Source organism: Schistocerca gregaria, unplaced genomic scaffold (genome assembly GCF_023897955.1).
Source record: "Schistocerca gregaria isolate iqSchGreg1 unplaced genomic scaffold, iqSchGreg1.2 ptg000355l, whole genome shotgun sequence".
Taxonomy (NCBI): Eukaryota; Metazoa; Arthropoda; class Insecta; order Orthoptera; family Acrididae; genus Schistocerca; species Schistocerca gregaria.
In genome coordinates, this window is record NW_026061814.1 from 776,012 (window position 1) to 794,420 (window position 18,409).

Sequence of the window (18,409 nt, forward strand, 5' to 3'; positions counted from 1 at the left end):
GCACATTTGACGCAAAGCACGTCCTTCCACCTCGAAGGCGACGCGCAGTCCGGCGCAACGCCACGTGGGTCAGACGCACAACACAGCTGCTCGTTGCACCGCCTGTCATTCGTTTGTTCGACAAAGTATCCATCTCTTGTAGCGATGGAAGGTAAATTTTTGTTTACAAATTTGCCGTTGTGCACTGCTACAAAACAATATGCCCTGACGTATTTCACAACATTTCTGTCACTTCATACTGTTTTGTTATTTCCAGAGACTCTTTGGAAGTCTTCCTTGGCGCACTCTTTTCAAACTGAGTTCCTTAATATCGTATCTTACGATAGTTTAAAATCAGTATGGAAGCATCTTTGTCACATGAGAAAGGTAGCATGAAAAAAGGGCTGGCAGGGGTAGTGACAAGATAGCAAGAAATGAAGACAGAGGGAAGCGTTCTCACCTGCCTGACACTCGTCGCGCTTCCAGATATTTGCGTAATTTGCACGGTTCATTCTCGGCTGCCCCCTTCCGTCCCGACTTGTCCCGACTTTGCTCGACTGCCGCTCGCTGCCGCTCGGGTCGCGGTCCATATGACAGCACAAGTACGAGAAGCATCTGCGAGATGGGCGCGGCCCGAACCGGCGAGTCCGAGGCGCCGTGTGCGGGCGTTCGGAGCTACCAGTGCCGCTCTGTGCTGCGCTGTGCCGTGGAAAGGTGCGAAAACATGCACACAAGACACAGGCTTTTCGGCAAAGTATACATCTCTTGTAGCGACGAAAGGTAAATTTTTGTTTACAAATTTGCCCTTGTGCACTGCTACAAAACAATATGCCCTGACGTTTTTCACAACATTTCTGTCACTTCATACTGTTTTTATTATTCCAGAGACTCTTTGGAAGTCTTACTTGGCGCACTCTTTTCAAACTGAGTTCCTTAATATCGTATCTTACGATAGTTTAAAATCAGTATGGAAGCATCTTTGTCACATGAGAAAGGTAGCATGAAAAAAGGGCTGGCAGGAGTAGTGACAAGAAAGCAAGAAATGAAGACAGCCAGAGTTCCCAGGCGGTCGCCGATCCGAATACTGACGTTGTTGCTTTTCTTCGGTGGTCGGACGGGAACAGGTCTTTCTTTAATGTAGTTAGTTTTTGGAATTTAGCGCTCCTACAAAACAGTACTCTCTGACGCGTTTCAAGAGCACATCTGTCGATTCGCAGTGTTTCGTTATTTTCAACGAGATCCTAGCACTCTTCCTCCGCGCATTCTTGTTCAAACTGAGTTCATTACTGTAATTTCGCATCTTACGTTTAATACAGTAGTTTAAAATGCTTGTGGAAGCATCTTTGTCGCACCTGAGTGTTTTTCATGAAAAGAGGGCTGGCAGGTGTAGTGACATAAAATTTAAAAGAAGAGAGGGAGCCAACAGCACCCGGTGTTCCCAGGCGGTCACCCATCCAAGTACTAACCGGGCCCGATGTTGCTTAACTTCGGTGATCGGACGAGAACCGGTGTATTCAACATGGTATGGCCGTTGGCGTCCTTATACAGTAGCCGCACGGCAGAAGAAGGCTTCGCCTCTCCTCCCAACACACGCAATCGCCGTTTTCGGTGGCACATTTGACGCAAAGCACGTCCTTCCACCTCGAAGGCGACGCGCAGTCCGGCGCAACGCCACGTGGGTCAGACGCACAACACAGCTGCTCGTTGCACCGCCTGTCATTCGTTTGTTCGACAAAGTATCCATCTCTTGTAGCGATGGAAGGTAAATTTTTGTTTACAAATTTGCCGTTGTGCACTGCTACAAAACAATATGCCCTGACGTATTTCACAACATTTCTGTCACTTCATACTGTTTTGTTATTTCCAGAGACTCTTTGGAAGTCTTCCTTGGCGCACTCTTTTCAAACTGAGTTCCTTAATATCGTATCTTACGATAGTTTAAAATCAGTATGGAAGCATCTTTGTCACATGAGAAAGGTAGCATGAAAAAAGGGCTGGCAGGGGTAGTGACAAGATAGCAAGAAATGAAGACAGAGGGAAGCGTTCTCACCTGCCTGACACTCGTCGCGCTTCCAGATATTTGCGTAATTTGCACGGTTCATTCTCGGCTGCCCCCTTCCGTCCCGACTTGTCCCGACTTTGCTCGACTGCCGCTCGCTGCCGCTCGGGTCGCGGTCCATATGACAGCACAAGTACGAGAAGCATCTGCGAGATGGGCGCGGCCCGAACCGGCGAGTCCGAGGCGCCGTGTGCGGGCGTTCGGAGCTACCAGTGCCGCTCTTTGCTGCGCTGTGCCGTGGAAAGGTGCGGAAACATGCACACAAGACACAGGCTTTTCGGCAAAGTATACATCTCTTGTAGCGACGAAAGGTAAATTTTTGTTTACAAATTTGCCCTTGTGCACTGCTACAAAACAATATGCCCTGACGTTTTTCACAACTTTTCTGTCACTTCATACTGTTTTTATTATTCCAGAGACTCTTTGGAAGTCTTACTTGGCGCACTCTTTTCAAACTGAGTTCCTTAATATCGTATCTTACGATAGTTTAAAATCAGTATGGAAGCATCTTTGTCACATGAGAAAGGTAGCATGAAAAAAGGGCTGGCAGGAGTAGTGACAAGAAAGCAAGAAATGAAGACAGCCAGAGTTCCCAGGCGGTCGCCGATCCGAATACTGACGTTGTTGCTTTTCTTCGGTGGTCGGACGGGAACAGGTCTTTCTTTAATGTAGTTAGTTTTTGGAATTTAGCGCTCCTACAAAACAGTACTCTCTGACGCGTTTCAAGAGCACATCTGTCGATTCGCAGTGTTTCGTTATTTTCAACGAGATCCTAGCACTCTTCCTCCGCGCATTCTTGTTCAAACTGAGTTCATTACTGTAATTTCGCATCTTACGTTTAATACAGTAGTTTAAAATGCTTGTGGAAGCATCTTTGTCGCACCTGAGAGTTTTTCATGAAAAGAGGGCTGGCAGGTGTAGTGACATAAAATTTAAAAGAAGAGAGGGAGCCAACAGCACCCGGTGTTCCCAGGCGGTCACCCATCCAAGTACTAACCGGGCCCGATGTTGCTTACCTTCGGTGATCGGACGAGAACCGGTGTATTCAACATGGTATGGCCGTTGGCGTCCTTATACAGTAGCCGCACGGCAGAAGAAGGCTTCGCCTCTCCTCCCAACACACGCAATCGCCGTTTTCGGTGGCACATTTGACGCAAAGCACGTCCTTCCACCTCGAAGGCGACGCGCAGTCCGGCGCAACGCCACGTGGGTCAGACGCACAACACAGCTGCTCGTTGCACCGCCTGTCATTCGTTTGTTCGACAAAGTATCCATCTCTTGTAGCGATGGAAGGTAAATTTTTGTTTACAAATTTGCCGTTGTGCACTGCTACAAAACAATATGCCCTGACGTATTTCACAACATTTCTGTCACTTCATACTGTTTTGTTATTTCCAGAGACTCTTTGGAAGTCTTCCTTGGCGCACTCTTTTCAAACTGAGTTCCTTAATATCGTATCTTACGATAGTTTAAAATCAGTATGGAAGCATCTTTGTCACATGAGAAAGGTAGCATGAAAAAAGGGCTGGCAGGGGTAGTGACAAGATAGCAAGAAATGAAGACAGAGGGAAGCGTTCTCACCTGCCTGACACTCGTCGCGCTTCCAGATATTTGCGTAATTTGCACGGTTCATTCTCGGCTGCCCCCTTCCGTCCCGACTTGTCCCGACTTTGCTCGACTGCCGCTCGCTGCCGCTCGGGTCGCGGTCCATATGACAGCACAAGTACGAGAAGCATCTGCGAGATGGGCGCGGCCCGAACCGGCGAGTCCGAGGCGCCGTGTGCGGGCGTTCGGAGCTACCAGTGCCGCTCTGTGCTGCGCTGTGCCGTGGAAAGGTGCGAAAACATGCACACAAGACACAGGCTTTTCGGCAAAGTATACATCTCTTGTAGCGACGAAAGGTAAATTTTTGTTTACAAATTTGCCCTTGTGCACTGCTACAAAACAATATGCCCTGACGTTTTTCACAACTTTTCTGTCACTTCATACTGTTTTTATTATTCCAGAGACTCTTTGGAAGTCTTACTTGGCGCACTCTTTTCAAACTGAGTTCCTTAATATCGTATCTTACGATAGTTTAAAATCAGTATGGAAGCATCTTTGTCACATGAGAAAGGTAGCATGAAAAAAGGGCTGGCGGGAGTAGTGACAAGAAAGCAAGAAATGAAGACAGCCAGAGTTCCCAGGCGGTCGCCGATCCGAATACTGACGTTGTTGCTTTTCTTCGGTGGTCGGACGGGAACAGGTCTTTCTTTAATGTAGTTAGTTTTTGGAATTTAGCGCTCCTACAAAACAGTACTCTCTGACGCGTTTCAAGAGCACATCTGTCGATTCGCAGTGTTTCGTTTTTTTCAACGAGATCCTAGCACTCTTCCTCCGCGCATTCTTGTTCAAACTGAGTTCATTACTGTAATTTCGCATCTTACGTTTAATACAGTAATTTAAAATGCTTGTGGAAGCATCTTTGTCGCACCTGAGAGTTTTTCATGAAAAGAGGGCTGGCAGGTGTAGTGACATAAAATTTAAAAGAAGAGAGGGAGCCAACAGCACCCGGTGTTCCCAGGCGGTCACCCATCCAAGTACTAACCGGGCCCAATGTTGCTTAACTTCGGTGATCGGACGAGAACCGGTGTATTCAACATGGTATGGCCGTTGGCGTCCTTATACAGTAGTCGCACGGCAGAAGAAGGCTTCGCCTCTCCTCCCAACACACGCAATCGCCGTTTTCGGTGGCACATTTGACGCAAAGCACGTCCTTCCACCTCGAAGGCGACGCGCAGTGCGGCGCGCCGCCACGTGGGTCAGACGCACAACACAGCTGCTCGTTGCACCGCCTGTCATTCGTTTGTTCGACAAAGTATCCATCTCTTGTAGCGATGGAAGGTAAATTTTTGTTTACAAATTTGCCGTTGTGCACTGCTACAAAACAATATGCCCTGACGTATTTCACAACATTTCTGTCACTTCATACTGTTTTGTTATTTCCAGAGACTCTTTGGAAGTCTTCCTTGGCGCACTCTTTTCAAACTGAGTTCCTTAATATCGTATCTTACGATAGTTTAAAATCAGTATGGAAGCATCTTTGTCACATGAGAAAGGTAGCATGAAAAAAGGGCTGGCAGGGGTAGTGACAAGATAGCAAGAAATGAAGACAGAGGGAAGCGTTCTCACCTGCCTGACACTCGTCGCGCTTCCAGATATTTGCGTAATTTGCACGGTTCATTCTCGGCTGTCCCCTTCCGTCCCGACTTGTCCCGACTCTGCTCGACTGCCGCTCGCTGCCGCTCGGGTCGCGGTCCATATGACAGCACAAGTACGAGAAGCATCTGCGAGATGGGCGCGGCCCGAACCGGCGAGTCCGAGGCGCCGTGTGCGGGCGTTCGGAGCTACCAGTGCCGCTCTGTGCTGCGCTGTGCCGTGGAAAGGTGCGAAAACATGCACACAAGACACAGGCTTTTCGGCAAAGTATACATCTCTTGTAGCGACGAAAGGTAAATTTTTGTTTACAAATTTGCCCTTGTGCACTGCTACAAAACAATATGCCCTGACGTTTTTCACAACTTTTCTGTCACTTCATACTGTTTTTATTATTCCAGAGACTCTTTGGAAGTCTTACTTGGCGCACTCTTTTCAAACTGAGTTCCTTAATATCGTATCTTACGATAGTTTAAAATCAGTATGGAAGCATCTTTGTCACATGAGAAAGGTAGCATGAAAAAAGGGCTGGCAGGAGTAGTGACAAGAAAGCAAGAAATGAAGACAGCCAGAGTTCCCAGGCGGTCGCCGATCCGAATACTGACGTTGTTGCTTTTCTTCGGTGGTCGGACGGGAACAGGTCTTTCTTTAATGTAGTTAGTTTTTGGAATTTAGCGCTCCTACAAAACAGTACTCTCTGACGCGTTTCAAGAGCACATCTGTCGATTCGCAGTGTTTCGTTATTTTCAACGAGATCCTAGCACTCTTCCTCCGCGCATTCTTGTTCAAACTGAGTTCATTACTGTAATTTCGCATCTTACGTTTAATACAGTAGTTTAAAATGCTTGTGGAAGCATCTTTGTCGCACCTGAGAGTTTTTCATGAAAAGAGGGCTGGCAGGTGTAGTGACATAAAATTTAAAAGAAGAGAGGGAGCCAACAGCACCTTTTTTTTTTGTTTCGTTATTTTCAACGAGTTCCTAGCACTCTTCCTCCGCGCATTCTTGTACAAACTGAGTTCATTACTGTAATTTCGCATCTTACGTTTAATACAGTAGTTTAAAATGCTTGTGGAAGCATCTTTGTCGCACCTGAGAGTTTGTATGAAAAGAGGGCTGGCAGGTGTAGTGACATAAAATTTAAAAGAAGACAGGGAGCCAACAGCACCTTTTTTTTTATTTTTTTTATTTTACCAGGACGACGCATCCACCGGAAAAGGAAAGTCATTGTCGGTCGAGCATCGAGCGTGGCTGGCAGGCGGCGGCAATGAGGGCAGGGGTCAATTAGTCTGAGGCCTGGCCACAGTGTCGCCCCCACACTCGTCATCACTCATATCGACCGTAAAACAAAACAATATTTCATGTATGAAAAAAAGAGAAATCGCAACAGCCTAGGTATAGTAAAAACAACATGAAACAAAACGCTATTTTAAAGCGCCGGTAATCCCGGTGTGAAATCCCACACCGACTAAAGGTTCCAAAACTGCCGAGCGCAGACACGTGACGAGAAGTGGGAGCGCTCGACAATAAAAGAAATGAAAAAAGAAAAAAGGAAAAAAAAATAACGCAAACAGTCACCACTAGAAACTAGAACTGAAACATCAGTAAAGAATCTCGTCACGCCACATACGGGGAAAAAAAAAAAAGAAAAAAGAAAAAGGAAACTAATAATACCGACACTCATGCCAAACAAGAAGTTTGGCAATAACGTCCAGAAAAAACTGAAAAGACTTCTGATGTCGTTCGATAGTCAATTTTCGGCAATTTTCGTTCCAGAAAACATAGAGAAAGTCGCATTTATTCATATTGTGTCGCTTAAGGCAATTTGAAAATACGAGACAATAACATCCATGTTATGCAGGTACCGACATACGCGCAAAAGCATGCGCCAGTGCGACCTGCAAAAAATTTGCAAAATTTTGCCGATAATGTGGCGATGTCTGAATCTGAGAATGTTGGGTCCATAAAAAGGTAAGGAAGTCCAAATCGGTACACAACTTTAAAGAGAAAATAGCAAAAACTGTATGGCCAAAGATCCACACCGTGGCATTTCGCTTGGTGGTGGGGTAGACGACACACTGCGGAATTAATACATCATCCACAGTAACGGTTCGAGCGTCCACCCGCTGAATCAGGCGAATCATATCCCTGGCGACGTCCCAAACACGGCGGAAGCGGTCACACGCAAAGCGGTGTTCAAGAGTATCGTCGACAGTACACACGTCACACACTCCAGATGGGATAAGGTTGATGGAATGAAGTTTGGAGTTGGTGGGGATGGTGCGATGCACCACCTTGTACCATGCAGCGTGTACGGAAGCCGGGAGGACTTTGTTGGCGAGGTTTTGCCACACTGCCACCCAGTTGCAGCGTGGCAATCGATACTCCCACTTGCAACGAATAGGAGGTCCGCGTATAGCATCGCAGACAGCGCTAACCGTGTGGGCGGAGATGTCACGAAGTATCAGGTAACTATTATCGAAATAGTAGCGGCGCACGTAAGAAAGATAAAACGGGATGTGCGACACAGAAACAGGTGCCACTTCAGAATGAGGACGATAACGATTAAAAACAACCGCGGTGGGACTGCAAGGTGCCTTCTGCATAACAGCGGTAATTCTCTTCCAAAGGAGAGCCGCACATTTGGCTGAAAAATCGACAAGTCCCAAACCGCCGTCGGACAGGCCCAAGGTACAGACAGCATGTGACACCTTAAAAATCTCCCCCCTCCATAAAAACCAGTAAATCGCCTGTGTGATGGCGCGCCCCAATTGCTTGGGTACCGGGAGAACCTGCGCAAGGTACCACGCCCTTGCCAAGAAGTTATTATTAATTAAATGCACCTTTTCCCGAAGGGCCAAATTTCGGACCGCATGGATCTTGACAACAGCACGAATCCGATGCAGCGTAGGCCGCCAATTTAATGCTTCCATCTGCTGTGGATTCGAGGATAAAAGGACTCCAAGAACTTTATGCTGCTGCTGTACACAGAACCAGTCCCTACGAAGGGTACGTGCGCGGGCGGTGAGCGGTAAAAGAACAGTTTTCTGTGTATTGACAATCGCCCCCGTAGCTTGTTCAAAGTTGTGCAGAACGACTTGCAACCCGTCAACATCGTCTAAATGCTCAATAAATACGCCAAGGTCATCAGCGTATGCTTTACAAACCAATCTGGTAGTCCCCATCTGAATGCCGCGACATTCCTGACCGATATAGCGGAGGAGGGGATCCAGCGCAATGGCAAAAAGCGCCATGGAAAGCGGACACCCTTGCCGCACGGAGCGACCTACACGAAAAGCAGGAGTAAGACGACCATTAACACAGATGCGTGACGTAGCATTTTGCAACAGATGCGTCACTAATTTGGTAAATTTATAACCAAACCCCATGCGTACCAAAACCTGACGCAAATAAAAATGACTAATACGGTCAAAGGCATTCTTAAAATCAACTAATAAAATCGCCGCAGTCCGAAGCCGAGCACTTTTTACATAACCAATGCAGTCCCTGTAAGCAAGGATAGCGTCAAAGATATTCCGATCGCGCACCGCACACGTTTGCTGAGGACTAAGTACCGCCGGCAAAATGTTTTTAAGTCGCTGAGCGACGCAGCGCGTGACGATCTTGTAGTCAACATTTAATAAAGTAATCGGACGGACAGCGTCGATATTTGGCACAGCATTGGATTTGGGAACGAGCGTCACAACCCCCTCCACAAAGGCAGCTGGTACAGTCACACCATTTCGAATATCATTTACCAAATCTACTAAAATCTCACTAAAAAGATGAAAAAATTTCAAATAAAATTCCGCAGGAATCCCATCTGGGCCTGGAGACTTCCCGTTGGGACTCCGCCGAACGGCATCGAGAACTTCATCAGACGTAAAGGCGTCAGTTAAATGATTCCTGTCCGGGCGAGTTAAAACATGGGGTACAGTCTGCAAAAAATCTCGCAACGCGTCGGAATCCACATCAACAGCACGGAAAAGTGAAGCGAAATGTTCAAAAATATCTGTTTCAATTTCCGACTGTACAGAAGTTCGATCGCCATTTCGCAGCCGCCAAACATTAATCTTCAAACGTTCACGGCGTTTGCGTTCCCTGTGTAAATGGTAAATGGACAGAGGTTCCCCAGTAACAAGTCCCGCAGGCTGACTTCGGACGGTCACCCCATCACTAACGGCACGCATGTCAAGTAAAAGCTTTGCTTGAAATTGCTTCAGAGTAGGCAACAACTCGGGCTGTGACGTCACCCGCAACGCTAAGTCCCGTAAACAAGCCTGGCGGAAGCGAGCCGTTGCCCGACGCCAGCGTGCCGCCTCACGGCTGTAATCAATTAAAAATTTCCTAATCGCCGGTTTAACTATCGCAACCCACCACTCAATGGTGCTACTATGACCGCCTCGAGTCCGCAACAACCGTTGCCATATACGGTTAAAACAAGTCACAAAATGGTCGTCATTGAGTAAACTGCAATTGAACTTCCACAAATTGGTACGGCGAGGAACACACAAACGAGGCAATAAAAGACGACAGGAGTAACTGGAGTGGTCAGAAAATACGACAGGAGTCACGTCAGCACTACAAATACGGGCAGACAGCTGCCTAGACACATAAATCCGATCGAGGCGGCTACGCCCGGTACCGTAAAAATAGGTGAAGTAGGTGAAATCCGGGTGTAAAACACGCCACGTGTCGAGCAGCTGAAAACTAGTGACTAAAGTACCCAGCTCGTGACATTTGTTTGGACGCGGCTCTTGATCGCTGTCGTCTAAAACACAATTAAAATCACCCCCAACGATTAAAGTATCGACATTCCTGGATAGAAGCTGACACAAATCTCTACCATAAAATTCAGCCCTGGCCGGTTTAACATTTCCTGACGGAGCGTACACATTTACAAACACAATTCCAAAAATGGTACAAGCAACAGCGCGACCGTTCGGTAAAATGTCAACGTTAGATATTGGTAAGCCAGAACGCACTAAAATTGCAGTGCCCGTATCGTTATCAGGGGCAATATTATCAATCACAGTAAAATCAGTAAAATCATGCAAAAACAAAAGCGCTTCACAAGTCACCTCCTGTAAAAAAGCGACGTGACAGTTATTATCATACAAGAAATTTTTTAAAATCATAGTCTTCTGCGGATTTCGCAACTTATTAAGATTAACTGTTAAGATGTTCCACTGGCTACAGTCGTTAACCATATACACGTAATAACACAGTTAAAAAACAAGAAAATAAAAGAAAAACATGAAATTTGCTTAAAACAAGATAAAACATACAAACTTGCTAGGAGGGGGAGGACATACAATGAGTCACACTAATGGTTACGACCGGCCTCCACGTCCGCCGACCAATCCTGTGACTGACTAGGAAGGGGGGGCGGAGGCGGTGGAGTCCCAGAAACTGTGATGGCACCTTCTGTGGCGGAATGCTCCACGGCGGGCATCTCGACATCCGAAGATAAAGGCGGCACCAAATCGTGGGTGGAAGGGGGGGCACGACGAAGGTGCGAATCTTCGGCCTTTCTTTTGGTTGGAAAGGGGGAAGGTGTCACAGACAAAGGCGGATCCACCGCCATGCCGGAATCGGCATCAGAAGTCGGTTGGCTCAGGAAGGTTTTCAAATGTTGCACCGCGATGTCACGTTTCTGCGTTGCAGCAACAACATCACCCTCCGGCTGAGTGCGGGAAGAGGTCTGCTTTTTCGCGTGGCGCCTGCTGCCTCCCCCCTGAGACGGGCGGTGGCCGAGGTCTACGCCGTCGCGCGCGGCCGGTTGTCGGGAGGTCGGTTGCCCGACCGACCGAACCTGAGGGGGGGCAGGAGCACGCGCCACCGGAGACGGACTCCGATTTTTGTCCGAAAAACCACGCGTATTAAACGAAGCAGAGCTACTGGCACTACGTAAACGTGGGGTGCCAGAAGCTCGAGCGACATTCCGGTCCCTACGCGGTTTCGGTGCAGTAAAAGCTTCACGTTCTACAACAGCACTGGCAGCAGAAAGACTGTCGGGGACGGTAGTAGGAGCAACCGCCGATATGTCGGGTTCCGTAACAGGGACAGTATGCGGAACAATTTCTGCCGACATCGGCACGGGTTGCGGTGAGACTCCGTCCACTACCGGTTTTTCAAAAACAGATTCAGTTGTCGCAGCCGCGAGCAAAGAAGGCTCAACAGGAGGTTCAGAAACAGAAACAGAAACAGAGTCACTATCAGGAACAGACGTGTCCATGACGTCAGCGGCGGCCGATACAGGGGGGGCGGCCGCGAGTTGCACGCGTGCGGGGGGGGCGGATCCTAAACTCGTTGCAGCAACAGAAGCAAAGCTAGGCCCACTTAAAACGTCCTCACGTGGCAACTGAACAGGCTGCCTGCGTTTAGGACAGTTTTGTCGGTAATGACCAACAGCACCGCAAAAGGAACACGTCTGAGGTTGACCACTATAGGTTATAAAAGCACGATGACCGTTAACTAACAAGAAGGACGGAATATGTTGTCGTACTATCATCTTTACACTCCTCACGCCGTTTTCGACCTGAAAAACATAGGCGGAAGACCACTTCTCTTTAAAAACAGATAGCACGGTCCCGTACGGCCGCAAATGACGAGATATTGTGTCATTCCGGATTTCAAAAGGCAAGTTGAACACACGAACATTTCGAAGGCCAAACCCACCATGAGAAATAGTCACGTTACTAATGCGACCGTCTAGATGTCGAAATTTACGGATACCATCATTAACATTTACCACGGTATCACACAATTCGGGAGTTTTCAACTTCAAAAACACGGAATTGATAAAAGTATCAAATTGAACTCCGAGAACGTCATCGGTCGACAAACACAATTCCTCAAGTATCCAACGGTGAATTTCGAAAGCTGACGGTTTTCCGACGGAACTATCGAATTCGCATTGCACATTATTTTGTCGTTCTTCACTATTATCATACAACATTGCCATAACTTACGGACTTGATGAAATGTAGCCGCGAGGCAGGAGACAGACGACACGCGAGGCGCCGCCGGCCAAGTCGCACAAGGAAGTACTGCTCGCTCGGCACCGAGGTGTTGCCAGGCGGGCAGACAGCCAAGTACTAACCGGGCCCGATGTTGCTTAACTTCGGTGATCGGACGAGAACCGGTGTATTCAACATGGTATGGCCGTTGGCGTCCTTATACAGTAGCCGCACGGCAGAAGAAGGCTTCGCCTCTCCTCCCAACACACGCAATCGCCGTTTTCGGTGGCACATTTGACGCAAAGCACGTCCTTCCACCTCGAAGGCGACGCGCAGTGCGGCGCGCCGCCACGTGGGTCAGACGCACAACACAGCTGCTCGTTGCACCGCCTGTCATTCGTTTGTTCGACAAAGTATCCATCTCTTGTAGCGATGGAAGGTAAATTTTTGTTTACAAATTTGCCGTTGTGCACTGCTACAAAACAATATGCCCTGACGTATTTCACAACATTTCTGTCACTTCATACTGTTTTGTTATTTCCAGAGACTCTTTGGAAGTCTTCCTTGGCGCACTCTTTTCAAACTGAGTTCCTTAATATCGTATCTTACGATAGTTTAAAATCAGTATGGAAGCATCTTTGTCACATGAGAAAGGTAGCATGAAAAAAGGGCTGGCAGGGGTAGTGACAAGATAGCAAGAAATGAAGACAGAGGGAAGCGTTCTCACCTGCCTGACACTCGTCGCGCTTCCAGATATTTGCGTAATTTGCACGGTTCATTCTCGGCTGTCCCCTTCCGTCCCGACTTGTCCCGACTTTGCTCGACTGCCGCTCGCTGCCGCTCGGGTCGCGGTCCATATGACAGCACAAGTACGAGAAGCATCTGCGAGATGGGCGCGGCCCGAACCGGCGAGTCCGAGGCGCCGTGTGCGGGCGTTCGGAGCTACCAGTGCCGCTCTGTGCTGCGCTGTGCCGTGGAAAGGTGCGAAAACATGCACACAAGACACAGGCTTTTCGGCAAAGTATACATCTCTTGTAGCGACGAAAGGTAAATTTTTGTTTACAAATTTGCCCTTGTGCACTGCTACAAAACAATATGCCCTGACGTTTTTCACAACTTTTCTGTCACTTCATACTGTTTTTATTATTCCAGAGACTCTTTGGAAGTCTTACTTGGCGCACTCTTTTCAAACTGAGTTCCTTAATATCGTATCTTACGATAGTTTAAAATCAGTATGGAAGCATCTTTGTCACATGAGAAAGGTAGCATGAAAAAAGGGCTGGCAGGAGTAGTGACAAGAAAGCAAGAAATGAAGACAGCCAGAGTTCCCAGGCGGTCGCCGATCCGAATACTGACGTTGTTGCTTTTCTTCGGTGGTCGGACGGGAACAGGTCTTTCTTTAATGTAGTTAGTTTTTGGAATTTAGCGCTCCTACAAAACAGTACTCTCTGACGCGTTTCAAGAGCACATCTGTCGATTCGCAGTGTTTCGTTATTTTCAACGAGATCCTAGCACTCTTCCTCCGCGCATTCTTGTTCAAACTGAGTTCATTACTGTAATTTCGCATCTTACGTTTAATACAGTAGTTTAAAATGCTTGTGGAAGCATCTTTGTCGCACCTGAGAGTTTTTCATGAAAAGAGGGCTGGCAGGTGTAGTGACATAAAATTTAAAAGAAGAGAGGGAGCCAACAGCACCCGGTGTTCCCAGGCGGTCACCCATCCAAGTACTAACCGGGCCCAATGTTGCTTAACTTCGGTGATCGGACGAGAACCGGTGTATTCAACATGGTATGGCCGTTGGCGTCCTTATACAGTAGCCGCACGGCAGAAGAAGGCTTCGCCTCTCCTCCCAACACACGCAATCGCCGTTTTCGGTGGCACATTTGACGCAAAGCACGTCCTTCCACCTCGAAGGCGACGCGCAGTGCGGCGCGCCGCCACGTGGGTCAGACGCACAACACAGCTGCTCGTTGCACCGCCTGTCATTCGTTTGTTCGACAAAGTATCCATCTCTTGTAGCGATGGAAGGTAAATTTTTGTTTACAAATTTGCCGTTGTGCACTGCTATAAAACAATATGCCCTGACGTATTTCACAACATTTCTGTCACTTCATACTGTTTTGTTATTTCCAGAGACTCTTTGGAAGTCTTCCTTGGCGCACTCTTTTCAAACTGAGTTCCTTAATATCGTATCTTACGATAGTTTAAAATCAGTATGGAAGCATCTTTGTCACATGAGAAAGGTAGCATGAAAAAAGGGCTGGCAGGGGTAGTGACAAGATAGCAAGAAATGAAGACAGAGGGAAGCGTTCTCACCTGCCTGACACTCGTCGCGCTTCCAGATATTTGCGTAATTTGCACGGTTCATTCTCGGCTGTCCCCTTCCGTCCCGACTTGTCCCGACTTTGCTCGACTGCCGCTCGCTGCCGCTCGGGTCGCGGTCCATATGACAGCACAAGTACGAGAAGCATATGCGAGATGGGCGCGGCCCGAACCGGCGAGTCCGAGGCGCCGTGTGCGGGCGTTCGGAGCTACCAGTGCCGCTCTGTGCTGCGCTGTGCCGTGGAAAGGTGCGAAAACATGCACACAAGACACAGGCTTTTCGGCAAAGTATACATCTCTTGTAGCGACGAAAGGTAAATTTTTGTTTACAAATTTGCCCTTGTGCACTGCTACAAAACAATATGCCCTGACGTTTTTCACAACTTTTCTGTCACTTCATACTGTTTTTATTATTCCAGAGACTCTTTGGAAGTCTTACTTGGCGCACTCTTTTCAAACTGAGTTCCTTAATATCGTATCTTACGATAGTTTAAAATCAGTATGGAAGCATCTTTGTCACATGAGAAAGGTAGCATGAAAAAAGGGCTGGCAGGAGTAGTGACAAGAAAGCAAGAAATGAAGACAGCCAGAGTTCCCAGGCGGTCGCCGATCCGAATACTGACGTTGTTGCTTTTCTTCGGTGGTCGGACGGGAACAGGTCTTTCTTTAATGTAGTTAGTTTTTGGAATTTAGCGCTCCTACAAAACAGTACTCTCTGACGCGTTTCAAGAGCACATCTGTCGATTCGCAGTGTTTCGTTATTTTCAACGAGATCCTAGCACTCTTCCTCCGCGCATTCTTGTTCAAACTGAGTTCATTACTGTAATTTCGCATCTTACGTTTAATACAGTAGTTTAAAATGCTTGTGGAAGCATCTTTGTCGCACCTGAGAGTTTTTCATGAAAAGAGGGCTGGCAGGTGTAGTGACATAAAATTTAAAAGAAGAGAGGGAGCCAACAGCACCCGGTGTTCCCAGGCGGTCACCCATCCAAGTACTAACCGTGCCCAATGTTGCTTAACTTCGGTGATCGGACGAGAACCGGTGTATTCAACATGGTATGGCCGTTGGCGTCCTTATACAGTAGCCGCACGGCAGAAGAAGGCTTCGCCTCTCCTCCCAACACACGCAATCGCCGTTTTCGGTGGCACATTTGACGCAAAGCACGTCCTTCCACCTCGAAGGCGACGCGCAGTGCGGCGCGCCGCCACGTGGGTCAGACGCACAACACAGCTGCTCGTTGCACCGTCTGTCATTCGTTTGTTCGACAAAGTATCCATCTCTTGTAGCGATGGAAGGTAAATTTTTGTTTACAAATTTGCCGTTGTGCACTGCTATAAAACAATATGCCCTGACGTATTTCACAACATTTCTGTCACTTCATACTGTTTTGTTATTTCCAGAGACTCTTTGGAAGTCTTCCTTGGCGCACTCTTTTCAAACTGAGTTCCTTAATATCGTATCTTACGATAGTTTAAAATCAGTATGGAAGCATCTTTGTCACATGAGAAAGGTAGCATGAAAAAAGGGCTGGCAGGGGTAGTGACAAGATAGCAAGAAATGAAGACAGAGGGAAGCGTTCTCACCTGCCTGACACTCGTCGCGCTTCCAGATATTTGCGTAATTTGCACGGTTCATTCTCGGCTGTCCCCTTCCGTCCCGACTTGTCCCGACTTTGCTCGACTGCCGCTCGCTGCCGCTCGGGTCGCGGTCCATATGACAGCACAAGTACGAGAAGCATCTGCGAGATGGGCGCGGCCCGAACCGGCGAGTCCGAGGCGCCGTGTGCGGGCGTTCGGAGCTACCAGTGCCGCTCTGTGCTGCGCTGTGCCGTGGAAAGGTGCGAAAACATGCACACAAGACACAGGCTTTTCGGCAAAGTATACATCTCTTGTAGCGACGAAAGGTAAATTTTTGTTTACAAATTTGCCCTTGTGCACTGCTACAAAACAATATGCCCTGACGTTTTTCACAACTTTTCTGTCACTTCATACTGTTTTTATTATTCCAGAGACTCTTTGGAAGTCTTACTTGGCGCACTCTTTTCAAACTGAGTTCCTTAATATCGTATCTTACGATAGTTTAAAATCAGTATGGAAGCATCTTTGTCACATGAGAAAGGTAGCATGAAAAAAGGGCTGGCAGGAGTAGTGACAAGAAAGCAAGAAATGAAGACAGCCAGAGTTCCCAGGCGGTCGCCGATCCGAATACTGACGTTGTTGCTTTTCTTCGGTGGTCGGACGGGAACAGGTCTTTCTTTAATGTAGTTAGTTTTTGGAATTTAGCGCTCCTACAAAACAGTACTCTCTGACGCGTTTCAAGAGCACATCTGTCGATTCGCAGTGTTTCGTTATTTTCAACGAGATCCTAGCACTCTTCCTCCGCGCATTCTTGTTCAAACTGAGTTCATTACTGTAATTTCGCATCTTACGTTTAATACAGTAGTTTAAAATGCTTGTGGAAGCATCTTTGTCGCACCTGAGAGTTTTTCATGAAAAGAGGGCTGGCAGGTGTAGTGACATAAAATTTAAAAGAAGAGAGGGAGCCAACAGCACCCGGTGTTCCCAGGCGGTCACCCATCCAAGTACTAACCGGGCCCAATGTTGCTTAACTTCGGTGATCGGACGAGAACCGGTGTATTCAACATGGTATGGCCGTTGGCGTCCTTATACAGTAGCCGCACGGCAGAAGAAGGCTTCGCCTCTCCTCCCAACACACGCAATCGCCGTTTTCGGTGGCACATTTGACGCAAAGCACGTCCTTCCACCTCGAAGGCGACGCGCAGTGCGGCGCGCCGCCACGTGGGTCAGACGCACAACACAGCTGCTCGTTGCACCGCCTGTCATTCGTTTGTTCGACAAAGTATCCATCTCTTGTAGCGATGGAAGGTAAATTTTTGTTTACAAATTTGCCGTTGTGCACTGCTATAAAACAATATGCCCTGACGTATTTCACAACATTTCTGTCACTTCATACTGTTTTGTTATTTCCAGAGACTCTTTGGAAGTCTTCCTTGGCGCACTCTTTTCAAACTGAGTTCCTTAATATCGTATCTTACGATAGTTTAAAATCAGTATGGAAGCATCTTTGTCACATGAGAAAGGTAGCATGAAAAAAGGGCTGGCAGGGGTAGTGACAAGATAGCAAGAAATGAAGACAGAGGGAAGCGTTCTCACCTGCCTGACACTCGTCGCGCTTCCAGATATTTGCGTAATTTGCACGGTTCATTCTCGGCTGTCCCCTTCCGTCCCGACTTGTCCCGACTTTGCTCGACTGCCGCTCGCTGCCGCTCGGGTCGCGGTCCATATGACAGCACAAGTACGAGAAGCATCTGCGAGATGGGCGCGGCCCGAACCGGCGAGTCCGAGGCGCCGTGTGCGGGCGTTCGGAGCTACCAGTGCCGCTCTGTGCTGCGCTGTGCCGTGGAAAGGTGCGAAAACATGCACACAAGACACAGGCTTTTCGGCAAAGTATACATCTCTTGTAGCGACGAAAGGTAAATTTTTGTTTACAAATTTGCCCTTGTGCACTGCTACAAAACAATATGCCCTGACGTTTTTCACAACTTTTCTGTCACTTCATACTGTTTTTATTATTCCAGAGACTCTTTGGAAGTCTTACTTGGCGCACTCTTTTCAAACTGAGTTCCTTAATATCGTATCTTACGATAGTTTAAAATCAGTATGGAAGCATCTTTGTCACATGAGAAAGGTAGCATGAAAAAAGGGCTGGCAGGAGTAGTGACAAGAAAGCAAGAAATGAAGACAGCCAGAGTTCCCAGGCGGTCGCCGATCCGAATACTGACGTTGTTGCTTTTCTTCGGTGGTCGGACGGGAACAGGTCTTTCTTTAATGTAGTTAGTTTTTGGAATTTAGCGCTCCTACAAAACAGTACT

The 18,409-nt window shown here is 47.7% G+C and overlaps 1 protein-coding gene, 6 non-coding genes and 1 pseudogene across 7 annotated transcripts; all 8 read right to left on the reverse strand.

The window, feature by feature from the left end:
• Positions 1-1,396: 1,396 nt before the first annotated feature.
• On the reverse strand, positions 1,397-1,515 carry LOC126308080 (5S ribosomal RNA). Its single transcript, XR_007554008.1, has one exon. It is a non-coding gene; the product is annotated as a 5S ribosomal RNA (ribosomal RNA).
• A 1,471-nt stretch (positions 1,516-2,986) lies between these two features.
• Positions 2,987-3,105, reverse strand: LOC126307780 (5S ribosomal RNA). The gene has a single exon (XR_007553758.1). It is a non-coding gene; the product is annotated as a 5S ribosomal RNA (ribosomal RNA).
• A 1,471-nt stretch (positions 3,106-4,576) lies between these two features.
• Positions 4,577-4,695, reverse strand: LOC126308146 (5S ribosomal RNA). The gene has a single exon (XR_007554067.1). It is a non-coding gene; the product is annotated as a 5S ribosomal RNA (ribosomal RNA).
• A 5,862-nt stretch (positions 4,696-10,557) lies between these two features.
• LOC126307663 (uncharacterized) lies at positions 10,558-11,469 on the reverse strand. The gene has a single exon (XM_049992079.1). The coding sequence runs from the start codon at positions 11,467-11,469 to the stop codon at positions 10,558-10,560; it is 912 nt and encodes a 303-aa protein (XP_049848036.1).
• Positions 11,470-12,288: 819 nt separating this feature from the next.
• LOC126307911 (5S ribosomal RNA) lies at positions 12,289-12,406 on the reverse strand (annotated as a pseudogene).
• Positions 12,407-13,877: 1,471 nt separating this feature from the next.
• LOC126308268 (5S ribosomal RNA) lies at positions 13,878-13,996 on the reverse strand. Its single transcript, XR_007554178.1, has one exon. It is a non-coding gene; the product is annotated as a 5S ribosomal RNA (ribosomal RNA).
• Positions 13,997-15,467: 1,471 nt separating this feature from the next.
• LOC126307791 (5S ribosomal RNA) lies at positions 15,468-15,586 on the reverse strand. Its single transcript, XR_007553768.1, has one exon. It is a non-coding gene; the product is annotated as a 5S ribosomal RNA (ribosomal RNA).
• A 1,471-nt stretch (positions 15,587-17,057) lies between these two features.
• LOC126308390 (5S ribosomal RNA) lies at positions 17,058-17,176 on the reverse strand. The gene has a single exon (XR_007554289.1). It is a non-coding gene; the product is annotated as a 5S ribosomal RNA (ribosomal RNA).
• Between the last annotated feature and the right edge of the window lie 1,233 nt (positions 17,177-18,409).